The sequence below is a fragment of the Argentina anserina genome, chromosome 4 (assembly GCF_933775445.1).
Source record: "Argentina anserina chromosome 4, drPotAnse1.1, whole genome shotgun sequence".
Classification (NCBI taxonomy): Eukaryota; Viridiplantae; Streptophyta; class Magnoliopsida; order Rosales; family Rosaceae; genus Argentina; species Argentina anserina.
Window position 1 is genome coordinate 26510676 of NC_065875.1, and position 24602 is coordinate 26535277.

At 39.4% G+C, this 24602-nt stretch overlaps 3 protein-coding genes across 4 annotated transcripts; 1 reads left to right on the forward strand and 2 right to left on the reverse strand.

Annotated features, from left to right (window-relative positions):
- Positions 1-4552: 4552 nt before the first annotated feature.
- LOC126792503 (uncharacterized) lies at positions 4553-5419 on the reverse strand. The gene has a single exon (XM_050518914.1). It carries the CDS (start codon positions 5417-5419, stop codon positions 4553-4555), a length of 867 nt encoding a protein of 288 aa, XP_050374871.1.
- A 6957-nt stretch (positions 5420-12376) lies between these two features.
- LOC126790431 (serine/arginine-rich splicing factor RSZ22) lies at positions 12377-15202 on the reverse strand. The gene is made up of 6 exons (XM_050516653.1): positions 15073-15202; positions 14861-14962; positions 14678-14766; positions 14273-14519; positions 14013-14144; positions 12377-13842 (listed from the first exon to the last, which is right to left on the reverse strand). The coding sequence occupies exons 2-6, from the start codon at positions 14947-14949 to the stop codon at positions 13836-13838; spliced, it is 564 nt and encodes a 187-aa protein (XP_050372610.1). The 5' UTR covers positions 14950-14962; positions 15073-15202; the 3' UTR covers positions 12377-13835.
- A 2009-nt stretch (positions 15203-17211) lies between these two features.
- Positions 17212-23177, forward strand: LOC126792672 (putative potassium transporter 12). Of its 2 annotated transcripts, none has more exons than XM_050519126.1 (9): positions 17212-17655; positions 18647-18875; positions 18963-19211; positions 19636-19686; positions 20043-20303; positions 21309-21361; positions 21430-21544; positions 21652-21906; positions 22004-23177. In XM_050519126.1, exons 1-9 carry the CDS (start codon positions 17422-17424, stop codon positions 23047-23049), a joined length of 2493 nt encoding a protein of 830 aa, XP_050375083.1. In that variant the 5' UTR covers positions 17212-17421; the 3' UTR covers positions 23050-23177. The 2 variants fall into 2 exon arrangements, with proteins under 2 accessions (XP_050375083.1, XP_050375084.1); XM_050519127.1 differs by having other exon boundaries at positions 18754-18875.
- Positions 23178-24602: the final 1425 nt, after the last annotated feature.

The following is a 24602-nucleotide window of genomic DNA, read 5'->3' on the forward strand; positions in this document are numbered from 1 at the left end:
TGAACCCTCGTAGTTTATTTCCTTTCCTCAACTGCGAGGAGGTTGAAAATGCTTGAAATCCTCTCTGCTCCTCTAACTCTAACATAGACACAGTAACACTTAACTTCCACCAGGTATTGTATTCAACCCATATAGCAAATGTCACAGCAGGTACCATAACATGTAAACATTTGAAGATCAAACTGTTTTTAAAGCTCGATAAATGCAGCTGTTGTACATAAATACAATTGATCACATAAGGTAAACAGATCTTGTGCAACATGGACATAGCAATGTATGTGAAAACGCCATCACGCCAACGTGATTTAGTTTTGAAATTTCTCAGAATATGTCTGAGACTCATTGAGGCCTTATGATCATTTCTAGTGAGGATTGTTGAGGAAGCATAGATGGTTGCGACTGCAGTGAGGAAGTCGATCAGGTCATCAATGTACACTTTCGGAAACTGAATGACTGGAGGTTTTACAGCCTGAACGGTCTTTATGGTGCTGAAACTGGTGTCAACAGTAAGAATTTTTCCTTTTGCAAATGCCTTTATGAACAGAAAAATAAGCTCATCCTGATTAAGAACTAGTCCTGGCACTAACGATACGAAATACAGTGGAAATGAAGTGATTAATGTGAAGGTTATAAAATTGGGATTTCTGAAGGGGATTTTCATGGCTGATATGATTATTGCAGACGTCCCAAGAAACCATAGCTTCATTTGCTGGGGATCTATCGGATTTACCATTTCCAAGTTTGAGTAGTACTGGGTTTCTAATATTTGCACTCCTTGATCTCCTTCATATATGATGCAACCCTAACATTTTTTGTTCTTTGAAACTCGATGATCCCAACAACATCATGCAACAAAGTAATTACGAACTCTCGAAATGTCCAAATAATACAGGACAAGGTTAGGGCAAGTAAGACAAACATAAGAATGTAAAAACAGGCACTAATACAAACAATAAAAAATTGAAATGGGGAAGCTGCTCCACAAGCACTGCCTCATTGTCAATGAAGGTCATGTCATATTATGTGAGGGAAAAGCATTTTGGTGCGTAATATCCCCAACAGTGACGAAGAATGAACTCGACCTTTATTAGAATCATTGTGTAGGATCTTACATACATTTCCGTTTGAGATTATTCTGTTTTCTCTCTGTTACGATCGAAATATGTGTTATGCAATTCTAGCTTCTGCAATGGAATACATTTTATCTTTGATTTGGAAATTTGCCTTTGATTATTGCAAATGAGTTAGTAATTCTGAAAAAATCAGGTTGCCACACAGAGAATTGTATAAGTTGTCTTAATCTTATATAATAGAGGAGAACATAATGTATATGCATTATGCAATGACCTGATGGAAGTTGCAAATAAGTTTACACCTGATTTAGTACACAGAATTGCAAGAATTCATGACATGCTTTTGTGGCGATTCTTACAGTCATAGTAGTAAACAGTAAAAGTCACCCAAAACATAATCCTCTGCAAACAGTAGAGAATTATCTGAATGAAATGATATGCAGGTATACTGGAAAAAATCCACTCGAAGAGGACTTTGAATCCTGAGAGCACAGTAGTATGGAGAATTATTAACACCAACCCTCTTAGTCTGTTTCCTCTTGTCAGCTCTGACGAGGTCGAATAGGCCCCAAAAGGTCCTCTGATATTGTCTTCTAAATTGGAAACAATAACAGCTACATTTGTCAAGGCTGTGAACTCTAACCATTTGGCAACGGCCACAAATGGAACGAAGAATTGTAGGATGATCAAATACCGATTCGTCGGCCTTGCCTTCAACCAAAGTCTAAAACCTTCTAAGAAGATATAGGAAATCAGGGACAGAGAAAAGTATGTTACAATTGGCTCATGCCACCTAGTTCTGGTGATCGACATCTGAACAAGATCTTGGAGACTCATTGACTTGCCAACACTACTAGTATAGATTATGGAAGCAGAGTAGATCGATGTGAGTGCAACGAGCAACTTAAGCATGTTGAAAAACCACGCATGGAGTAGTCGTAGTGTCCAATCTTGAATCCATGGTATAGAAGATGTCAGAGTGTTGGGGTGAGTAATGAGCTGCCTTAGCTCCAATGATGCCTCCATTAAGAAACCAGGCTGCCGAAAGTTATAAGGCGAGCTTGGTATGAACTTCATCATGCAGAAAAGGGGAATGGAAGTGATCAAAGTGAAGGTTACGAAATTGGGATTTCTCAAAGGGATTTTCACGGCTGATCCCATGATACCAATGGTGCCAAGAAACCATGGCTTGGTCTGCTCAAGCTCATTCGGATTCTTCATTTCCGATAGTTGTGTTGGTACAAAGTTTGAATAATGTTGTGGGTTTGGTATGGTTTCCTCCACAATATATAATACAGATCGGAATCATTGTAAATGGCTTCACATTTCATTTCAAACAAATGAACAATGCTAGAAATCTTGCTGGTTCTTTAATCTTTATCATTCTATTCATTTGACGTGATGATCAAAACACAGCCTAAAATACAGTACTTATTCGTTGTTGGTTGTCGAAATGTCCAAAAAGCTAGAGGACAAGTAGACATGCAAGACATACAGAAGATTGAGAAGAAAGTAAGAGGCGCGAATACAAAGTTCTAACTAAACTTCAAATCATATGCATATTTTGTCATTTCTTCTCTGAAATTTGGGATATTCCACTAATATGTAGTAATAGAAAGCTCACATCTGATCATGAAACTGTAGCAACTTCGAAAAAATGGAAATTGAGCGCATTACACAATATTGCAATACAGAGAAACTCATCCCTATTTATCATCCACTTTCAACAGCTCTCTTCTTAGCTTTCATCATTAACTTCCTCTCTAGTTCACGGTTCTTGCAATCGTGGAAGTAAATCGTGAAGGCGACCCATTTCACCACATTTCCCAAGCAGAACAAGCCAATCTGTGTCAAAATACCAACATTCCAAGTTCCTTTGCACCCAAAGTAGATGCAGGGGAACCTCAAACCAACTTCCCAAGCAAAGAAAACAAGCATCAGACGAACCCCTCTCCACTCATTACCAACTGTATAAGAAATCGCTAAAGCCATTGCCCTGGTTCCATATCTCCCCTCTAGAATTGAAATCACAACGCTCATGTTCAACGCGGCGGTCCATCCCAAGTACATTGTCACAAGTCTCACAATTCCCACAGAACACCACATAATGACGAGCGTATCATAGAAAAATATGAGGACAACATAGTATGCTGCTGCTAACCACACCAATCGACATGATGACAGCATACACAATTACACAAATGTGACCAATGTGCCTATGACTCTAGTTACATCAAAGGGCTTGTGAACCATTTCATTGAGTGTCAATGGTTGGGTTTGGATCTGGGAGGGAAACTGAGAGACTCAGACAGCACAAATGTGAAAGGTCATCGTGTTGAAGATAACAATGTTTTGTGTTTGGGAGGGAGGAAACTACAAGGAAATGAACAAAAGAGTTGCCTAAGGGCATGTTTACTAAACATGAATGGGGGAGAATGGGATTAAGGATGAATGAGATTGAGTGAGAATGATTCTCTGACTCTCTGATTTTTTTGTTTACTTGATATGTGAAATGAAAATGAAGTATGAATCATAACTCTGTCAATTACAATAATAGTCTCTTATAATTTTTTTTAAGTTGTAGGGTCTGACATGGATAAGTTGGAATTTTAATAAAGTTGTAAGGGTAAAATAAGAAATAAATCTAATTCAGGGGTGAATTAAATTCAATACTTACCTCTCACCTCGAAATAAAAAATAATAATGAATCTTAATCCAACATTAGGCCCACATATATTTGATTCCCTCATAGTTTGATAAACAACATTTCAACTCGGAATGAGAATGACTCCCAAACTGATTATTCACTTTCACCCAAAGTAAATGTGGCCTAAAAGTCTATGAAAACATGTCAGCTCAACATTAAAAAAATATTTTTCTTTCATTTTTCTATTTAAATTTATTATATTACAATGCATTTACTTATGTCATTAAATCTTGTAACAATCACAGTTGTATAGATGGAATCTAAAATTACAACATAAGGGAGAACACAGTGATAAACTTAAAAGCCACGAATGATCTCTATCTAACCAACAATAACAGTCGATGAGAACCTAAAAGATACAATTGTAATTTGGTATGAGCGTATGGTTGACATATGTCATTTTCCCATATCGACCTAAAATAGAAATAAGATCCATTCAGAAAAGGAAGTACCGAAGTAGCATTGGAACAAGCCCAATTAAGAGGCCCAATATGACGGCTTGAGCAAGCCCAGTATATCCTTCGGGGATCACGTAAGGGTTTTGCTATTCAAATCCCTAAGCCCAAAGGTCAAAATCCGACAAAATTTTAATCCGGTAATGATACTTGGTCACTCACTCACACTCTCTCGTAACATTTCACTGGCTTTGACTTCTCCCATTTACTGGAGGAAAGCAACTTTAGGTATAAACAGAAAATAGATTTGTAGTACAAGAAGTAAATATCTATGGACATCAGCTACACAGAGATTAGACTATCCGATCGATGTGGGATCATTCTTCATTGGCAGCAACCAACTCCCAGCTTTGACGATTCTTGCAATCATGATAATATACGGTGCAAGCAACCCAATTCATAATTGTTCCCAAACAGAACAATCCACTGTCGACAAAATCATATGCAACTCCCATAGTAAACCTCCACCTCTTCAATTCCATTACCAAGCAACGCCAACCGAAATAGAGAAGCATCAGAGCAAACCCTTTGATTCTGTTACCTTTCCTCAACTCTGATGAGGCCAGAAGGTCATCGAAGTATAACTTGTCCTCCTCCAAAACTGAAACAACAAGAGCCAATTGCCACCATGCGCTACACTCGTCGCGCACGAAAGAGATCCCAAGCAGAGTGAGGAAATGCAGAGGGGGCGCCCATTCATTTCTTAATGAGCTGAAAGGACCAGACTTACCATAGAGGAGAACAGCATCCAAAGACAGCTTTGAGAACCAGGACATGATAATGTATGCAAATATACAACTGTGCCACCTTTTTCTGATGATGGAGTTTCCCAGAAGATCTCGGAGACCTATTGACCTCCCAGCTCCGCCCTTGTATATTGTTGAAGCACAATCAATGACTGTAACGGTAGCCAGGAATGTGGTCAGTGCAGATAGGTTAACTAGGGGAACAGACATGAGCATATTGGAGTGGGAATTAGGCTGTTCTAGTTGAACAAATGCGTCTCTGATTTCACTTGGCACGAATGACAACTTTGGTAGTATCAATATGCAAAACATAGGAAGGGAAGTGATGAATGTAAAGGCAATGAAACTTGGATTGATAAAAGGGATTTGTACGGCTGCTCGGATTATACCAAAGATACCGAGAAACCTAGGCTTCTTCTCCGCCCTCGAGTGCTCCATTTTGGTTATATTCTCTTTGAATCTGTGGTTGAATCTACTACTCCTTCCTCCTTCCTCCCTTTATGTGTGTATCATAATGTATGTATGAAGACTTTCACCATTATTGTAATGGAAATGGTACCAGTCCAGCTTGGTTCTCATCTTCTTTGTGTATTATATCAATTATGTCCGATCATTCAAACATTTGACTTCAATTAAACATGATTTGATCCCCAAGTTGATTATCAAATTGAGGCATCTAATTATCTAAATAAAAAACTACCCACCAGATACACATGCTACGTACAACAATTGAACCAAAACAGATTGAAATAAATTTGAGCAAAGGAAACACATTGCTGGTTAACAGAATGTAGCTTCCCTGTGAATTAATCTTGATCTCCATAAGTAAACATCTAAGGACATCAGTTATCCGATGTGGAATTAATCTTCTTTGGCAATAACCTCCTCCTGTCTTTGGCGATTCTTGCAATCATGGTAATAAATCGTGCAAGCAACCCAATTCATAAAATGTCCCAAACAGAACAAGCCTCTGTCAACAAAAGTATATACAATTCCACTAGAAAACCTGCATTTCTCCAACTCCAAGAGGTTAGGCAAGGAATGCCAACCAAAATAGAGAAGCATCAAAACGAAACCTGTGTAACTTGCTGTAAGTGGAATATAGTAGGTGTGAGTATGAGTGGAATGTAGTAGGTATAGTGGAGATAGTGGAGTGAGTAGGTGGATGAATTAGCCTATATATACCCTTGTCATCTGTATATGAATATCAATTCAAACTCAAGCAATTCAACTTGGTATCAGAGCATTGAGCTCTGTTTTTTTCTGGGATTTTTTCTCGTTTTTTCTTCCGGTCGGATTCTGTGGGTTCTGCCTCCATCTTCCGGTCGGGTTCCACCTACTGCCCTCCGACGCTCTTCCCATCCGGCTCCCTCACGAGTCTCCCTCCGACGCCGGGCAAACCCGACGATCTCCGGTGATCTTCGACGACCTCCGGTTCGCACTCGACCCGAAGTAGTCTCTCCGCTCTTCGCCGCTCCTCGCCGGACGTCCGTCCTCAGTCGCCGCTGCTCGCCGAAGCATTTCCCCGATCGATCTCTCTACACCGACCCGGTTAGAGCTCGCCCCGGCCCGGCCCAAAAACCGCCCCGACCGACCCGGCCCGCTCTAGATCCGACCCGGTCCACGACCCGGTCAACAGATTCGAACCGGTCCTCCAACCCGACCCGGTCCACCGACCCGACCCGGTTCGCCAGATTCTGTCAGTGCATACTCACCGTCAGTGCAAATACACCGACGCCAGATTGTTCTCAATTTTTTGTTTTGTTTGCTATCTTAATACCTTGTTTCTTTTCAATGGGTTCTGGACACGAAACTGAGGGTTCTCAGCTCCCGACCTTCGAAGTATCTGTCAAAAGTTCTGATAGTGGATCATTTGGGGGCACCAAACTCAACGGGACCAATTTCCGTAAATGGAAACGACTCATGACTGCTCCTCTTCGAGGCATGCACAAGATGGGACATGTAACCGGCATCACTAAGGCCCCTAGTCCTGAGGATATTGTTGCCTACAACAAATGGGACGACGACGACGGTCTTGTCATGTCCATCTTATGGAAAGCTATGAATGATGAGATAGTTGATCTGGTGGAGGCATGTGCCACCGCACAGGCAATATGGGAGACACTAACTAGCTTATTTACTAATGACTCTGATTTCATACAGGTTCATGAGTTAATGTGCACAGCTTTGGCCATACACCAGGATGGGCAACCGGTGGCGCACTATTTCACCAAACTAAAGAATATTTGGGCTGAGATTGATGTGAAACGTCCTTGCATGATTCAAAATCAAGAGGATATCGTTTGGTACCAAAAGGAGAAGGAGCTTGAACGAGTTCACCATTTTCTGAAAGGTCTTGATGCAAAGCATACCAGTGCGAAAGGCGAATTGCTCTGAATGACCGAACCACCTAGCCTACTCACCGCTTTCACCTATATCCAAAAGGATGAGTCTCAGCAAGAGAGTATTCCTCCGGCACCGGCTATCATTTCCAGCCTTACTGTTCATGCTCGATCTCCGGCACCACCCCTTCCGCAAGCAACTTCCGCTCCCCTTCATCGACAAGGACCACCACCAGGTTTCGGGAGTCAGCCCCACCCTCCTTGCTCTTATTGCCATGACACCAACCATGCTCGTGCGACCTGTTGGAAATTATATCCACATCTTAGGCCCAAAAGGCCTAATTATCGTCCCCAGGCAAAAGCAACAGCAGCTCTTCACTTAGTTCCGGAACCCGATATCTATGGTGTGGTTGGGCAGGATCATCATACTGCTGGAGGAGCACCTACCGCATCCATCGTTGGCCGTGGTCAAATTGGTATGGCCTTCAATATTTCTCACTTTTTTAGTTCTGATACCTGGATTATTGATTCTGGTGCATCTGATCATATGACTTATGTCAAATCTTATTTTACCGTATTATCCCCTCCACCCGTACCCTGTGTTACTAATGCTAATGGTGAGGCATTCCTCGTATTAGGGACAGGGTCTGTTTGTATTACTCCCACCATAGAGCTTCACAATGTACTCTATGTTCCTGCTTTATCTCATCATTTGATCTCTGTTCCCCAATTGAATGCTGACGCTCAGTGCTCTGTGACCTTTTTCCCTATGTATGTGATCTTTCAGGATCTTCTCACCAGACGGGTAATTGGTCGGGGGTATCTGAGGGGCCGGTTGTTTCATCTGGATCTGACATACGCAGGGGAAAAACCAGGGGGACCGTCTCAGACCGCTTTACTCTCCACTTCTGACAAGCTAAGTGAAGTTTGGTTATGGCATCGTCGCTTAGGGCATCCATCCTTTAGTGTTATGAAAAAATCCATGCCTACTTTATTTATTAATGTGGACGAGTCTTGTTTATGTTGTGAGACATGTGTTTTGGGCAAGAGTCGTCGATCTACTTATTCCCCTAGTACTTCTACTAAAAGTTTTCTTCCTTTTGAATTAATCAATTCTGATGTTTGGGGACCCTCGAAAGAGTCAACTATATCAGGAATGCGATATTTTGTGTCATTTATTGATGATTGCACACGTCTCTCATGGATTGTTCTTCTTAAAAATAAAAATGAGGTTTTTCTAGCTTTTCGTGCCTTCTATACCTCTGTCCAAACACAATATAATGCCACCATTCGCATTCTTCGGTCTGATAATGGGGGGAATATGTGAATCATGTCTTTCAGGAGTTCTTTAACACACATGGAATTGTTCATCAAACAACGTGTCCTTACACACCTGAGCAAAATGGGGTTTCTGAAAGAAAAAATCGTCATTTACTTGAAATGGCTAGGTGTATTCTCTTTAGTGCCCACATGCCTAAATACCTTTGGGGTGATGTTGTCCTTACTTCCGCCCACCTTATTAATCGTCTTTCATCTCGTGTCCTTCAAGGGAAAGTTCCCTATGAGGTGCTTGCATCTCATGTCTCCTTACCCTCTTTTTATAATCTTCATGCCCGTGTTTTCGGTTGTGTTGCTTTTGTTCATCTTCTACAACATCAGCGTTCTAAGTTGGATGCCCGGGCAATTAAATGTGTGTTTGTTGGGTACGGAGGACATCAGAAAGGATACCGGTGCTATCATCCCCCTACTCGGAAGTACTATGTCACTATGGATGTTACCTTTTTTGAGGATATGAGTTATTTTTCCTCTTCTGATACTACTCTTCAGGGGGAGAATTCATATTTTGAAGAGTTATATCATGGAAAGGGGGAGACAAGTGAGTCAGTCGATGTGGTAACAGGTCCCGTTGAGATTACCAAAGTATCAGCCACGCAGGCGCCACCAGAGATTGTCACTCAATCGATTGAGACACCAGAAGCTGACAACACAACTGCCAATGCTCTCGTGTCTCCCGTATCACTGTTTATACCCCTGACCAATGCTCTCTTGGTACAGAAGATCACTCATCTGAGGTTAGTCATTCTATTAGGGATACTAGTAGACAATATGTTTTGCCAAATAGGTCTACTCGGGGACAACCAACAAAAAAATATGAGCCTACCCTTCAGACTAAAGCCAAGTATCCAGTGGCAAATTTTATATCTACCAAAAGATTATCTAAGTCATATGAGTCATTTGTGAATCAAATATCTACTGTATCAGTACCTAACAAAGTGCAGGATGCATTGGGAGATCCAAAATGGAGGAAAGCAATGGAGGAAGAGATGGAAGCATTACAAAAGAACAATACTTGGGAGCTTGTACCTCCACCATATGGCAAGAAAACTGTAGGATGTCGTTGGGTGTTTACAGTAAAACATAATCCAGATGGGTCAGTCAGCCGGTATAAAGCACGCCTAGTAGTGAAGGGGTACACCCAGACATATGGCATAGACTATGATGAGACATTTGCACCTGTGGCAAAGATGAACACTATCCGGGTATTGCTCTCTGTCGCTGCTAACTTGAACTGGCCACTTAGGCAGTTTGATGTCAAGAATGCATTCTTTCATGGAGAACTAACAGAGGAAGTATACATGGATCTTCCGCCTGGATATGTGGCCACCTCCCCAAGTAACTCCGTATGCAGATTGAGAAAGTCTTTGTATGGTCTTAAACAGTCACCTCGTGCTTGGTTCGGAAGATTCTCACAATTCATGAGGAAACTTGGCTACAGACAAAGTAATTCAGACCACACGTTATTTCTCAAACATCAACAAAGGAAGGTAACAGCCCTAATTATATATGTTGATGATATGGTAGTTACTGGGAATGATACTGTTGAGGTGGATAGATTACAGAAACAGCTTGCCACAGAGTTTGAGATGAAGGACCTAGGTACACCCAAGTACTTCTTAGGCATTGAAGTAGCCCGGGGAAGCAAAGGTATATATCTGTGTCAAAGGAAGTACATCCTTGATCTACTAACAGAGACAGGTATGTTGGACTGCACTCCCATTGATACTCCTATTGAGCAGAACCACCGGTTAGCAGAGTATCCAGATCAAGTCCCTACTGACAAACCGCGTTATCAGAGGCTAGTCGGGCGCCTGATTTATCTATCACATACCAAACCAGATGTTGCGTATGCAGTAAGTGTAGTAAGTCAGTTCATGCATAACCCCAGTGAGGACCACATGGATGCTGTTGTAAGGATCTTGAGGTACTTGAAGTCAGCCCCAGGGAGAGGAGTAATATTTTCTAATCACAACAATATCGTTGATGTTTGTGGCTTCACAGATGTAGATTGGGCTGGAAATATTACAGATCGGAGGTCAACATCAGGGTATTTTACATTTTTTGGAGGTAACCTTGTTACGTGGAGGAGTAAGAAACAAAATGTGGTAGCTCGATCTAGTGCTGAAGCAGAATACAGAGGTATGGCTCAGGGAGTGTGCGAGTTGTTGTGGATTAGGAATTTGCTACAAGATTTGGGTGTTAAACCTAAGAGTATTATACAACTGTACTGTGACAACAAGGCAGCTATTAATATTTCACAGAATCCTGTGCAACATGATCGTACAAAACATGTAGAGGTTGATCGTCACTTTATAAAAGAGAAGCTAGACGCTGAGATCATTTGCTTTCCGTTTGTTCCTACAGAAGAACAACTTGCAGATATACTCACCAAAGGAGTGTCCAAGAATGTTTTTTATGACTCACTTTGCAAGTTGGGCATGGTTGATGTGTATGCGCCAACTTGAGGGGGAGTGTAAGTGGAATGTAGTAGGTGTGAGTATGAGTGGAATGTAGTAGGTATAGTGGAGATAGTGGAGTGAGTAGGTGGATGAAATAGCCTATATATACCCTTGTAATCTGTATATGAATATCAATTCAAACTCAAGCAATTCAACTCTTGCTGCTTTTCTCAACTTCGCTGATGTAAAAAACCCATCAAACTGAAACTTGACCTCCTCCAAAACAGAAACAACAAGAGCCACTTGCCACCAAGCACACTCGTCGCGCACGAAAGATAATCCAACCTGAGGAAGAAATGTACAGGCGGCGCCCACTCATTTCTCAATGAGCTCGACGGACCTGCAGTGCCATAAAGAAGAACAGCATCCAAATACATCCTTGACATCATGTACATGGTTATGTATACGAAGTTACGAACATAGAATTATCCCACCTATTTCTGAACGAGTTTCGTAATAGATCTCGGACACCAATTTGTCTCCCGGCTTCGCTCTTATATATGGTCGAAGCAGAATCAATAACTGTGACTGTCGCCAAGGTGATCACTCTAGAAAGTTGAACAATGCTAACTCTAAGAATGCCATCTAGAAGCCATGCGGTAATAGATATGAGTTTGTTGGAGTGGGAACTTAGCTGATTCTGCTCTGATTATACCAAAGATGCCAAGAAGCCTAAGTTTCTGCTTCTCTCTCGAGTTCTCCATTTGGATTGTCTAAGAGACTGAGTTCTATGACGGACTGCTACTTCCAACATGGTGACTTCCAGCATGTTGGTACTAGTTCAGCGTGATTCTCATCTTCTTAGCGGTCGTGTTCAATTTTGGTTGATTATTTAAGGTTTGGGACTCCGAAACAAATCTCAGCATTTGACTTCTAAACATTACTTGATCCCCAAGTTGATTTATAAACTAAAGGGGGCACATATAACATATTGTAATCTCACTGACCAAGGGTTCAAGTTAACTTCAAAACTATGATCTGTCGCGCAGGGAAAATAGAAAACGTGAGCTGAATCTTTCAGATAGTATTTTTCTGATTTGGCTATAGCATATTTCGCCTTCTCAACCGGAGAATGCTAGTGGAATCAATACAATTATAATCAATGCAGTAATCAATGACAGAAACTCTCCAACCAATAAGCTACGGATAATAAAACATCAAATTTAGCATGCAAATTTTCATTTGATCTATTGAATGCACTGGAGTAAAGACATTTCCATTTGAGCTATTGAATGCACTGGATTATATTTAAGCCAAAAGGTGAAGAAGATCGAGATAAACACCAAAAGGTGACGGATCCACACTACAAATCAGTCAAATCTCCAAGCAAGTACAATTCAACCCAAGCGAATATTAAAGCAATTAGTTTGTACACATGCATCAAGATGGGAATGTAATGTGAGCCACTAATAGATCAAGGCATCATCATTTCAACCCAAACTAGCTCTATATCCAATCTCTATATCCCATGATTGAAATCCTATAATAGACATACAGTCATATATTGCAAGTAGAACTGGATGCAATGTAGTCGGAGGCAACAACAATGGTCATGGGAGTGAGAGGCTCCACGAGAGAAAAAGAACCCCAATTCATTTCAACTCAATGAGTACATTGGCAGACATAAGATGGCGGTTGTAAGAAATACTCCACGATCAAGAAGAAAATCCAATACAGCAACTGGATGAGTAGATTGACCAATACTAAGTACCCGCTAAGTTACTACCATGGAAACCCAGTTTCAACCATTTATGACCCGACTAGGGAGAAGAGTACAAACAGAGTAACAAAGAGCAGCAAGGCGTTTATCGATGAGCCGAGAAGGATCCTCATACATCTCAACTCATTGAGTAAACTGGCGAATACTAATTAACCATTCAAGTTACTAAATGGATGCTCACTTTCAACCATTGATAACCTGAGAAGAGAACCAGTAGTGCAACATACAGCAGAGAGAGCATTGTTGAAGACCAGATGAAACTATATGTGAAGGTGTTTCTGACACTGTCAATGATGATACACTAACACAATATGACACGGTCAAGTTTCTCAAGTAAAAACATGCAGACAACGGAAGTAGATGATCTGCAGAGATGAGAGGCATAAAACAGCTTCACCTTCTTGGACCAACTAACAAGAAAGTTTATTCAGGAAGCTTGTTGCAGAACATAGCAATAAAATAGAGCCATATGCAACCAGAGTACCAAAGTTGCATGACGTTTCAATTTCACTGAACAATATGCAGGAGCAACTACAAGTAGAAGACTGTGGTGAAGATAGAGATGGAACGGTGTGCACTAAGATGCAGTAAGCAGCGAAACAAAGCTCTTTTAGCCGGAAATCATACCTCAAAACAAAAGAAAGTAAACAATTTAGGAAAATCTAGGAGAAAACACTGAAATCTAACCACATAGTGAGTTCATATAAAGACATATAAAGACATATAAAGTTATAACCAGATATAATAGGGAAACATAAAAGTAGAAATTCGACCTCCGAGTTTCAGTAAGCTGAAGCGACAGCGCCGACGCAAGACGGTGACCAAGGCACCCCTCTTTTGAGGCAAAACACTTCGAACAGAATGCATTGTAACAACATGATCAACATAACTAACATGGTTCTTGTCAGTTCAACCAAGCCTATCAGAACTACTTTATAGCAGAGAGATATCAGTCTTTCAACACCCATCCAGCATTTGCTCGTATCAGTTGCAGCTCAGACCCTGGCAAAGCCAAACAAACACATTGAGTCATTGACGTTAACTACAAGTAAAAAGTTACAAGGAAATCCTACTCCAGCAGATACTGAAGTCTTAAAGAGTATGCCATTATTGCCATCCACTATTCTTTTTGTAAACAGAAAACAGTGATGCCTTGTAAAGCCACCACTTACCCATTGGCATAAGGTGAAACAGGACGGTATGGAGGAGACCTGCTGTAGGTGCGTCTTCCACGTCGAGGAGGAGGTGATGGGGTGCGACGTCGTAGAGGAGGAGGAGATCTTCTCCTGCGTGGACTATAAGCCCTGCAATAAGTACAATAATTTCAACACAAAGGCCAACATACGAATAAATTTTTGTTCAACCAAAATACCAGGACACAGTCGACATCTGTTATCCCAGTTTTTAGTGATTGACACGGTGATCATCACACCTGCGCCCATAACCATCATAGCTGGGACTTCTGCGGCCACGTCGAGGGGAAGGACTTCTGCGCCTTCCACTACCCAACCCCCGTGAACCAACACGCGTACGACACTCTCGAGCAAAGTGACCAGGTTCACCACATTCATAACACTTCAAGTCATCACCTCCACCACGCCCGCCACGTCCTCCTCCACCACCGCCGCCGCCGCCGCCCTTAGAATTATGCGAAAGTTCCACGCGCCAACCATTCTTTCCTGCAGAGAACACGAAATCAAAGATAGGGAGCTCTATTCCAACAATATACATTTCAACACAGACATCACATCAACAAACAAACACAATGAAATTGATGAACACACACAATGCGCAGTCGATAAATAACTAAAAGATCAAAGCAGAGTGTTAGACAAACCATCCAATCTCTGAATTGCGTCGAGAGCATCCCTGTGATCATCAAATTCAATAAAGGCATAACCCGGTGGCCTCCGAGCAACCCACACACTAATCAAATTCATCAAAACTAACATCAATGTCAAAATTTACCTAATTACCTTACAACAGTAAAAAAATATTAATTCATGGAGTAAAAATTGACCTGCGAAGAACGCCGAACACCCGAAACTCGTCTTCAAGATCCCGATCACTCACTCGAGGATCCAAATTCCCAACGTAAACACGAGTCATCGTCGCTTTCAACCTGAGAAATCAAAATTCACCGATCAAAATCGGAAAATCGCGACGGAGACGAGTATGGAATTTCAGGAAAATAGAGAGAGAGAGAGATAGAGAGAGAGCAATGGAGCTCACCTTGGATTGAACTCCTCGGCGGTTGATCGGAGAGAGAAGACGATAGAGAATCGGAGAGAGGAGAGGGGCTCCGGTTGTGATCGGAGAGCTGTAATAAACCCTAGACGCGCAGAGAAGCTAACTGCTAATCTGAGCTGTTGCATTCCCCGCCTTAAATATAGCGGGTCCAACTGTCCTCTTCGTGTGCTCATTTTATACGGGCTTTACGACTAATATGGGCCTCTATGATTAAACAAATTACCCAGGTGAGGGAACTCATCCAAAGAAGATAATTATTTCAGCAGCTCCTCATTGTGGATGACTAGATGATAGAAAATAGAAATATTTGCAAAGCTGTGACATATATTGCTGATAAAAAATCGTTGGTGCGTAACCAAGTTTGAATTCGTACACCTTCTCACCTCAAATTTCAAGTTCATATGGTGTTATTTAATATGCACAAAGATGTACTAATTGAGCGCAAAAAAAAAACATAATTTTACTAATTAAACAATTTCAACCACTAGTAATATGGACTATATTCTGTCTCTCTCCACAACCCCATAAAGAATCCCTATGCAAATATAATATTCAATATCACGATATACTACTAAACCAAACATGCATATAGTAGTCGGTTATTTAACATTTAATTACAAGTCGTCTTATTATCCTATCTAGAAGTGTGCATGATTAAAGATTATCCAGGGCACGTCCCTTTAAAACGGATAATTTTTGTATTAAAAAAGAATCATTTTGCCCATAACTATTTGGTCTAATAGTCTCCCCTCAGTTCGTACGTGAGTGGTCGTAAGTTCGACCTACAACAAACTCGTTATAATAATTTTACCAATTTATCGTATTTTAGTGTAATTTTATATTAAAATATTTTTATATTTCAGTAATTTAATAATACATAAAGTGACCAAATGAGATTGTACCAAGGATTAAAATATCCATAATTTTCTCGATATTTCTGCGAAAATTTCCGTTTTTCGGCATATGGATATATCAGTTACATACCAAGCATTTTTCGATTGAAATTTTCGAAATTTCCCGATATATCCGGAAAATTTTGATATTTTCATAATATCGCCACGTGTCAGACCAATTTCAAATATAATTACAAATCACTTGTTAGAATAATCGAACCTCTAATTCATTATTTTGCAAGCACTAAGTTATAGTCAACTATACTACACCAACTTATTGTAATATATGACTCTTTTTATTATATATTATATTTCATGTCTCAACATTCACATAAAATTAAAATAAAACTGAACTAGTTGTGAGATGAATCGAACCTCTTTGATCTAGAGGAAGCAATTATAGACCTTACCCTTATGGGGGAAATTCAATATGTATTATACACCATATTTATTTTCTAATAAGATGCAATCAAGTGAAAACATATGGACACAATCTGATATACAAACTTCACAAAGTTATGATTATGGTCAAAGTCGAAAAATACTTGATCCGAATGGGAACTATAACTACCACAACCCACAGTCAATCACTCACGACCCATATGGTTGATATATAAGTTATAAATAAGAGGTATCATTTAATGATTATTCTTCACAATATATGCAGAGTTTTACTTAAGGACATAATAAATAGTGAAAATTTTGTACATCATAAATTATTTATGTGATTCTAAATCACTCATGTTTATATTTAAATAAGACGTGATGACTTAGTCTCTTTTTGGGTATATATATATATATATATTAAGTAAATAAATATATATATATATTAAGTAAATTTTTAATAATTCTCGACAATTATTTTACCTCAAATTACTATAACTCACTATAAACTAATAGTTATATAATAATTTATTATGACATATAGTAGATAATTGATCAAATAAACATTTCTCAAAGTTTCATTCAAAAATTTCATGTTTTTATATAAATTTTCATCAATTTACTTAATTATTTTTTAAAATAAAAAAAATTCGAAATTTTCATCGAAAATTCTAATTTTTAGATTCTCGATATTTTCGTTCTCACCGAAATTTTAGTCAAAATAGCCATAAAAACACATAACATAAAAATAAACAAAAACAACTGATTTAAGATTCGATATGGACCATAGGCATATCCATCCCTACAAAATTAGCCGACGAAGATAATAAAAAGTACTGAGAAAACGTTGTCTTGTTGTTACAGAGACCTTCGTACACTCCCAATGGCTGTCCTTTCAGCCGCAGAAGTTAGGCAGTTAGGTGTTTTTAATGCACAAAACGACAGAATCTCAATTATCTCATAAGTCATAACCAATTATTGGAGGGTTTTTGAGTCCAAAGTTTGGTGCTTTTCACTATATTGGTTTCTGGGTTGTGAAGGGTTTGGAGTGAAAATGGAGGTGAGAGATGAGATTGAAGAAGGGAGTGAGAGAGTGGCGTCGAGAACTGGGAGTGATTCGAGGTGGGTTGATGGGAGTGAAGTGGAAACTGAGATTGTGCCTTCTGATAATGGAGGCAGTGAAGGAGGAGGGTATCTTAGGAGGAGGCTTGTCAAGAAGCCCAAGAGAGCTGATTCCTTTGATGTTGAAGCTATGGAGATTGCTGGTGCTTATGCCCACCACTCAAAGGTGAGTAATTTGGTTTCTGGTTGATGAGTTTTGGTGAAAGATTGGTGCTTTTTATGTGTTAGCTTTTTTTTTTTTTATTTAGTTCATTAATAAGGTGTGAATCTCTGTGTTTTGAGCCATATGCAATCTGAATTTGTAGTCTTGAAATGTTGAAATGAACCTATCTGTGTATTTTGAGATTTTTTGAGCTTTGAAGAAGATGAATATTGACAATTTGCAAGTAAAATGACTTGAAAAAAAGATGAGCCCTTTAATTTTTTTTTAATCAGTTCATGTGCTGAAACTGTGAAAGTAAATTAATGCCATCTGAGCTTGTTTATGTAAGAGGTTCTTGAATTACTTCATTTCTGGTAAATCTTTCTGTTCCGAGTACGGAAATCTGCTTTAGGTTCACAATGCTGGGTGGGTGTTGCATGTGAGTGGAGTTGTTAGTTGCAGTGTGTTGCTTTCAGCTTGATTTAGAATATGGTGCTCATTTCATTGTTGAATTAAAGAATGCCAACTTGGCGGAGGTTTACTTCATGACTAACTAGATTATGAACATGCTTGAAGATATATGCCTATATGGTGTCTTGGATATGTGAGAGGTTTTAGCTTTAGCAGTGAATGAAAGAACAGCTGTACTGGTATATTCTTCATAACTATGGAATTTATAAATAAATATGCTTTATAGTCAAGATTTGAGAGCAAGTTGCGATCATAGTTCAAATGATTGAAGTTATTTGGAATCCTTCATCATATATGTGTGGCATAGATCTACTTACTTTGACGTGTACGGTAGTTCCCAGATAGAATGATGAAGTCTTGTATCATTATAAAGAGTGATTGAGTGAGCATGGTTAACTAACAGACACCAACTTCATCTCTAAAGCCAGTATTTAGTCTGTCTTAGCTCAAACATGTAAAAGTTATGTTGCTAAAGAGTATGATACGTAATCATCTCCCACCCCTAACTACTATCCATATCTTACTAACTCTATTTAATAAATAGGATTCTTCTGCCTGGGGAACTCTTGCTTTAGCATTCCAAACACTCGGTGTCGTCTATGGTGACATGGGCACCAGCCCTTTATATGTCTTTACCGATGTGTTCAGCAGGGTGAAAATTGATTCGGATGTTGATATCTTGGGGGCTTTATCACTAGTGATGTACACAATTGCCATCATACCTTTAGCAAAATATGTTTTTGTAGTTCTCAAAGCCAATGACAATGGAGAAGGCAAGAATTTCTCTTATCAAAATTGTATTCTCCATTTTTTGGTGGCTATGTGCATACTAATTGTCATACATATGCTTCCAATTGCAGGAGGAACGTTTGCATTGTACTCACTGATATGCAGATATGCAAAGGTTAATATGTTGCCAAATCATCAGCCAGCTGATGAACATATCTCAAGCTTTAGACTAAAATTACCCACTCAAGAATTGAAAAGGGCTTTGCGTATAAAAGAGACTTTAGAAAAGAGATCAGCTGCAAAGACCCTTCTCTTGTTGCTCGTTCTGATGGGAACTTCAATGATTATAGGAGATGGTATTCTAACACCCGCTATATCAGGTACATAGATAGTCACACTTGAGCATCTGAAAAATCGTTGCCTAAATCTGTAGTTCTTATACTCCCCACTCTCTTTAGCATATTATAGCAAGCAATAAGCCAATAACAACTAGTTATCTCTTCATAGCCGGAAGAAGGGTTTTCTCAACTTGATAGACTTAATTATTGTCACTTATTACGTTGGAAGTAGTTGATTTCCTTTGAGCTGCCTGAAACCGCTACAATGCATACAATCTTTCCAACCTAAAATACAAAATGACTGGCTTTATCTGTGCGGGATTGTACTGATGTTCACAATTATTAATATGGAAGTAGAACTGCTTTCCTTTGAGCTGCCTGGAACCACAACAATGCATAAAATCGTTTTGCTTTTTGTGTAGGTCCTGTAGGATTTTTACTGATGTTTTTTGTTTGGTTATTGTAGTGATGTCAGCTGTGAGTGGCCTGCAGGGTGAAGTTCCGGGATTTGGCACAAGTGGGTATTTGTTTTTCCTTTGAGTATTTGTGGTTAAGTCAATTACTGATCTTCTGTACAGTATATCTGAGCAGTTAAAAATAATTGAAACTTGTTACTTAAAAGTTTGAAATGAAACAGACATTTCCCTGATCCAAAGTTCTTTAGGAAACCATGCACTTCCCAAGTCTAACATGCTTTGTATGAGGCGATTGGTTATAGACATCTGTACATTTACACCGACCAAACTACCTATTCACTTCACTGGATTCACTTCACTGGAATTTTTTTTATACTTTGTAGTATGTTCAACATGTTATAGCCCAATTATTCTTTTGGGACAAGATGGCCCATAATCTGATCCATTTTTATTACAGATGCTGTTGTTGTTGTTTCAATCCTAATCCTGGTGGTATTGTTCGGCATACAGCAGTTTGGGACTAGTAAAGTTGGTGTCATGTTTTCTCCTATCCTTGCTTTGTGGTTTCTCTCTCTGGGATCTATTGGACTTTACAATTTACTCAAGCATGATGTTTCTGTCCTGAGGGCATTCAATCCTATTTATATTTATCTCTTCTTTGAGAAGCACGATAAAGAAGCGTGGTATGCTCTTGGTGGTTGTGTTCTGTGCATAACAGGTATATCTCACCTTAAACCTTAGAGAGACCAGGAGAGAATAGCAAATTTTCTAAGATATATCTAACAGATGACACATATTTATTATATTTTCCAAGTAAAAGAGATAATTTTGCAATCTGCTCCTCATGTCACAGTCAGAATGTAGGGTTCATTTAGACAAACATAACGAGCCAGATCTCTGGGAAGTAGGGTAATTCTTAGAAACCCAATATATTGGTAGATACAGTACAAATATCATCCATAACTGCCAATATTTGTACTGTATCCTGCCAATCCCAAAACAAACAACAAGAAAACTACAGTAAGTAGAAATATCAGCTTCCATTGTCTATATCAGGGTGCAGGACTAAGCCACACAGGAGTCCTCCCGAATATGAATTCCTATTTCTTTTTTTATATATTCATAATTCTTGGTATTATAGGACTGTTGGTACTAAAGCAGTGAGCAAATTTGTTGAAGTTGGAATATTTAACAGTGTACCATATATTTGAGACTTTGTTCTTATAACTCGAGCTGGATAGGTGATAGGCAATACCAGTTGAAACTTTGTAGTTTGTACCAAATAAATCTGCAGGACTGGACTTTTTAGAAGAAGCAAACTGCTAGTAATATTTGGTTTGGCTTGTAGTGTACTCATTTGCTTAAACCCAATTGACAGTTCTATAGATCTATGTTGTTGAAAGTTGAAACTGAAGTGTCTCTGCTGGCCTTATTAGCTCTTTCTACTTGTATCGCCGTAGTAATGTCGTGAGGTACCCAAAGTAACCATCCGAACTTAAATTTGGTAGTTTCATGAAATTGGAATTTGATTTTGTGAAAATTGTGAGTCATCTTTACTGTAATGTGCCAGTTCTGTGGTAGAGCCTCAGAAATCAGAATTATGAAATTATTACTGTATTTTTTTTTAAATGTGATAGCCATTTATTTTTATTCTCATATTTCAGTTTGTCAGGTGGATTTAAAAACTTGTTTAACACACCATTGCATTGGTTTGCCATTGCAGGCGCTGAAGCTATGTTTGCTGATCTGGGACATTTTTCTGTCCGAGCCATACAGGTTGGTCATCACTACTTTTGCGTGTTATTATTTCTTGAAACATTATATAATCCCCACATTTTACACAGATTGCCTTCTCCTTTGTGGTATTCCCATGCCTTCTCCTTGCTTACATGGGTCAAGCTGCTTATCTTATGAAATACCCTGATTCTGCTCCAAGAATATTTTATGATTCTGTGCCAGGTGACACTCCAACATAATGGCTACCAATATTTTATGATTAGGGACATCTGTTTACCGTTGGAGCATTATTCTGACACTTCCAGTTCCTGAATCTTATGGACAAACAGATAGTCTTTTCTGGCCAGTCATTGTGATAGCCACCCTTGCAGCTATGATTGCCAGCCAAGCAATGATATCTGCTACATTTTCGTGTGTTAAGCAATCTATGGCGCTTGGATGCTTTCCAAGACTGAAGATAGTTCACACCTCGAGGAGGATGATGGGCCAAATTTACATCCCTATGATCAATTGGTTTTTGATGATCATGTGCATAGTTGTAGTTGCCATCTTTCGAAGCACCACAGAGATTGCCAATGCATATGGTTAAGCCTCCTCTTCCGTCCTAGATATATTGTGAGATTGTGAAATTGCGTGAGCACCAAAGAGAAATGTGCTAATGCGGTTATATAATGCATGCAGGTATAGCTGAGGTTGGAGTCATGATCGTTACCACTATCTTGGTGACACTTGTTATGCTTCTCATTTGGCAGACCAACTTGTTTCTGGCTTTGTGTTTCCCGCTTGTATTTGGTTCAGTAGAGCTCATCTACATGTCTGCTGTTTTATCAAAGTTCTATCAGGGTGGCTGGCTGCCACTTGTTTTTGCGTCTTTCTTCCTGTGTGTGATGTACATTTGGAACTATGGGAGTGTATTGAAGTACCGAAGTGAAGTCAGGGAGAAGATATCCATGGACTTCATGACTGAGCTTGGCTCCACCCTTGGGACCGTGAGAGTCCCAGGAATTGGAATGCTGTATAGTGAGCTTGTTCAAGGCATCCCATCCATTCTTGGGCAATTCCTTCTCAACTTACCAGCTATCCACTCTGTTATAGTTGTTGTTTGCATAAAATATGTCCCCGTGCCTGTGGTTCCTCAAGAAGAGAGGTTTCTGTTCCGAAGACTTTGCCCCAAAGACTATCATATGTTCCGTTGTATTGCTCGGTATGGTTACACAGATATTCGAAAGGAAGATCACCATTCATTCGAACAACTTCTTGTCGAAAGCCTGGAGAAGTTTTTGAGGAGGGAGGCTCAAGATCTTGCATTGGAGACCAACTGGAATGAATCAGATAGTGACAGTGTGTCAGTTGGGTTCCCAGAAGGCGAGGGGATTGAGGATTTTAAAGTCCCATTGATGCGTGATTCAAGGCTGCAAGACATAGGATCTTCTACTGCCTCGGAAGAAAATGGTATTAGTGCAGCATTGCCCTCTAGCATGATGTCGTCCGATGAAGACCCCAGCCTGGAGTACGAGCTCTCAGCTCTGCGAGAAGCAACCGATTCAGGATTCACTTATTTGCTTGCACATGGAGAAGTGAGGGCAAAGAAGAACTCGTTCTTCTTGAAAAAGCTAGTCATAAACTACTTCTACGGATTCTTGAGGAGGAATTGTAGAGCTGGTGCTGCAAATTACACTGTACCACACATGAACATCATTGAAGTGGGAATGACTTACATGGTGTGATTTCTAGGATTACTTAGAGAGAATTGTCCCAGGTTTTTTTTATTTTTGGCTACAACGATTGACCTCTCTATGTAGATCCTCAAAAAATAATTCATTACAGGTAATAAGTTTTTAGTCTGGTTTCTGTCATTTCCATGTTACATCTTTGCCGGTTGTTCCTCCTCTCTGTAAGGGTTTGATTTCTCCAAAGATTGTTTTAGAACACGAGTATTAAAACTCATCTGCGACCAGCCGGACCAGGTACTGAAACTCTAACAGTAAGACAACCTGCTAAAAAATCGTTACATGCTCAGGTTTTTAATACTCGGTCATGTTACATCTCAGGGCGGATCCTCTATGTAAGGTGGGGATGCACAACCCAATCAGCAAAAACAAAATGCTAGTATTATTATTATTATTAATTGGAGCATTCCATATTCTCTTCCACACTCAATCTCATCACTCACCCTCACACTCAATCCCCTCCCACACCAACATCTCCAATTTCTCACAGAAGACCTTTTTTTTTTCTTTTCTTCGTCTTCTTCCCTTTATTAGTTCTTTGTTTCCCCATAATTAAATCTTGAACCCTAAAAACCCCAAATTCCTAAATAGAGTGATTGATCGCACTTAGGAATTGGGACCTTGGGATTGATCTCACTCCACCAACCAGTTATGCACGGCATCCACTCCTCCAGTGAGCACCGGATGTCATGATCAAATTGGGGATTTTGTGATTTGAGATTTATGCATTTGCTTTCCATCTACCCTCGATTACATATGCTTGGAGATAATCATTCATGAATTCATTATGTTTTCTTCATATAATGAACTTGATATATGAATTGCTTATTGCTGAATAAAATTCTAGATTTTTGAATTGTTATGTGACTTGTGTTGAATTGAATTGTTTGGTTATGTATGTTAGTATGTTGGTTGTTGTTTAATTAAGTTTGTTGTTCACTGATTATAGGTTATTAGATTAAATAAATATAATGTCAGAATGCTCATAACCAAAACGGAAGTGTCAAAATAAGGTTGGCTAGAGTCAGTTTTATCCTATTCTTTATAGATTGATTTGTTTAGTTTTGGTTATTCATGTTTCTACAACAACAACTGAAATGACATTTTTCAGCTATGAACATCATCAAGACTAAACTTAGAAATAAGAGAGGAGATGAGTTTCTTGGCGATTGTATGGTCTTTCATATTGAGAAAGAGTATTCTGAATCTATAAGGAATGAAGAGGTTATAAAAAAATTTGCAGAGCTATCGACTCGTAGAGTTTAATTTAGTTAGTTTAACTTTTTCGATTGTATGCATTTGATGAATTAGACTCATTACGCTACCTCATAACTAGGTGTATCTATTTTGGCTTCGATTAATAAAATTTACTCGCACTGTTGCGATTATCACTATTTTCTTCTTCTTCAATTTAAAACTTCAAACATCCCTTAAACAAGCACCCAAGATCTGCCAGTATTGACATCATCTAAAGTTTTAAAACAGTTACATTCTAAACGACTGTCGATACTGATACCCGGTGTTCTTTTCAAATTTCAATGAGCGAATCA